Source organism: Limulus polyphemus, unplaced genomic scaffold (genome assembly GCF_000517525.1).
Source record: "Limulus polyphemus unplaced genomic scaffold, Limulus_polyphemus-2.1.2 Scaffold3644, whole genome shotgun sequence".
NCBI lineage: Eukaryota > Metazoa > Arthropoda > Merostomata > Xiphosura > Limulidae > Limulus > Limulus polyphemus.
The window spans coordinates 4,760-7,441 of record NW_013669254.1 but is presented as its reverse complement, the minus strand read 5'-3'; the positions used below and the strand labels follow the sequence as shown (position 1 = coordinate 7,441).

Below are 2,682 nucleotides of genomic sequence, written 5' to 3'. Positions count from 1 at the left end.
AATTTCATTTGATAAACACGTTTAGATTGAATGGTAATTTATAATCAGTCACAAGAACGTCGAATCTGAATCACTTGAAAAAAACACGGGAATGCTTAACTTTTTTCCAGGTGTATAGTTTTGCTTCATGATCTCCATCTCTGTGCAGTGGGTTCCAGAGGATGAAGTTGCACACACATGTGCTTCAGCTTCTGTGCAGTCCTATTTGGTGGATGGTATTACTGAAGGTGATGGTTATCCCTCTGGTGCTCGACCTCCAGGGATTTTCTTACCTGAGGATGATGTTGTACTGTGTGAAACCAGTCCAGTGAAGTTTGGATTTGTTATGAACTGCCACATTAATACATCCTTCCTATGGTAATTCGGAAGTTTGGTTCTCGAATGCCTGTTTGTGGTTGTGGATTTTGCATGTGTGCCCTGTTGGGTGGATCAGTTTGGTGTATATCCTACAGTTCTGCTCAACTTAAGGTGCATATGGTGTGGACTCTCCTCCTACCATGGGGTCACAAGATGTATGCCTTTTGCCGCTTGCTTTTAGACTGGAGTTGACCAGCTGCATATGGTCCAATGCACTCTAGTCATTCTACACAATGGGGCATATCCTTTTTTAATTTTTTTTGGATGTGCTTCTCCTAATTTCCAACCATGTGTGTAGTGCATTTTTCCACACTGGGTGAAGAGTATACCTGGTACAGAAGTGGTACAGTCTCCTACATGTGATCCCCTGCCATTGGGGGTCACATTTCAAGGGTGTTCTTTGGATGCTTTCGAAGGATACTTCTCTATATCCCTCACGTCAGTCCTTCCATCTTTTCAATGTGGGATTCTATCTATACGTGTGAAAGGAGGTAAGATACTGTATTGGAATTTATTTTTTCCTACATTGAAAATATATTTTCAATATGTACTTACCTCTTCTTACACTTCCTCCCCACTTAAAACTGGTGCTTCCATTCTGCCTAATCATGAAGTGATAGTTCGGTAGAATTGAACAGAGGGAGTCACATGTGTCAGGAGGGTGTGTCGCACCCCTATTAATGGAGGGTTGTCTTGTCGCATGATGATTTACATGCGAGAATGTAGTGAACCACGTTAATTGTGAGGTAAGTGGGAGTTCAAGGCTTGTAGCATGCGAAATGATTTTTGCATATAGAGGGAAACACTGAACAAGACTAGCTATACATGTGAGAGAAATGTAGGGAAGTAATAACATTGAAAAGAGAATCTGTGAGTAGAGGCCTAATGTATTCCTTGATTGGCTGTACCCTCTGTTGTAAATTGTTGTTTTGCCTATTCAAGGCTCATCAGCACAGCTTGGGTCAGCAAACCAAATAGATACAGTTAGGCCTAATATAGTGGTGAAGTGTATGTAATATTTATGAGATTTTGAAATTAATTTAGGTATGTGAATAATGTTATGATGTTGCACCTAATTAATTTTTTGGCAGTTTTCTTGTACTTGCCTATAAAATAGGATCATATAATCACTAAAAATAGAAAAAATCGTGGGAAAATTACACATACGTACAGTACTCAACTCGTTCAGCATCTGTTTTATTATTTTCTTATTACTTGCTTGAAAATTTAATCATATCATAATACTAAAACTCAAATTAAAAAGAAATAATTTGCTTTGCATATTCTATTTCTATGGTAAAAGTATCATGATAATGGTTAGTTGAGGATACTGTTGTCTTATGAGCTTGAATATATCACATTCTCTGGCTTTGATAAATGAAATCATAGAGACTGATTGAGGCTTTTAAAATGTTTACAAATTTTTCACCTAATATGTATACTTAATTATACAAGAATGATATTTCATTTGTTCAATTGCTCTTATTATATATCTTTAAATACAAAACTTGTTTTAATTTGTTCTTCTTAAACTTTATCAATAAATAATACAAGTTTTGATTTAAAAATGTAACATTTTACTATTTTTAGCTCTTTAAAACAGTTCATGAAAAAATTATCTTAATAAAGTACACAAAATATCTTTTGTTTGTTGCTTTATAGGAAAATGATGCTAAGAGTACTAAAGCACTGAAAAAAGCTGAGGAAGAAAAGGAAAATCAAAGACAAAAACAAAAGGAAATTGAAAAGTAAGAAGAAGTGCTAACATTTTCAGTCAAATAAAGTTATCATGAAACTTTACTCTTTCTTATTGTGAAGAATAGGGAACAGCAAACCTATGTGATTTTATGAACTGCAAAAATTGATGAATTAGTTTTACACTTTTTATGCTATACCTTGTACCTTTAGACTTAAAGAAGACTTATCCCTTATTCAAGCCAAAGAGAAAAAACTTGAAGAGAAGGTTGCTCGATATAAAATCTTTAACAATTTCTTGGAAGCTGTTGTCAGATCATCTGAGGAGGTAATGTAACTCTATATATATATATAGTGATGACAAATGTAAAATTATAAAACAAAAAAACCCTCTAAAGTATCCAACACAAACTAATTGTTTTTCTTATTGGTTGTAATTTTTATATAAGAAAACTCATATGGTATACTACACAAAAATGCATTTTGTTTTAATCATAATTTGAACATAATAGCTATTTTAGAGTAGTTATAATAGGATTTATTTTGAGACATGCAACTGCATTTAGAACATTAAGTTTGTTTACCTTTTGCTAAAATAAGCCAACTACAGTCATGATACTTCTATTATGA

The 2,682-nt window shown here is 33.8% G+C and overlaps 1 protein-coding gene across 3 annotated transcripts in view; it reads left to right on the top strand.

The window, feature by feature from the left end:
- The window catches only part of LOC106469756 (coiled-coil domain-containing protein 42 homolog), a 23,431-nt gene that overhangs the window by 17,202 nt on the left and 3,547 nt on the right, over nt 1-2,682 (top strand). For all 3 annotated transcript variants that reach the window (XM_022398314.1, XM_022398315.1, XM_022398313.1), the window contains exons 4-5: nt 2,020-2,105; nt 2,266-2,380. In XM_022398314.1, coding sequence (XP_022254022.1) covers nt 2,020-2,105; nt 2,266-2,380 — 201 coding nt within the window. The remainder of the gene's footprint in view (nt 1-2,019; nt 2,106-2,265; nt 2,381-2,682) is intronic.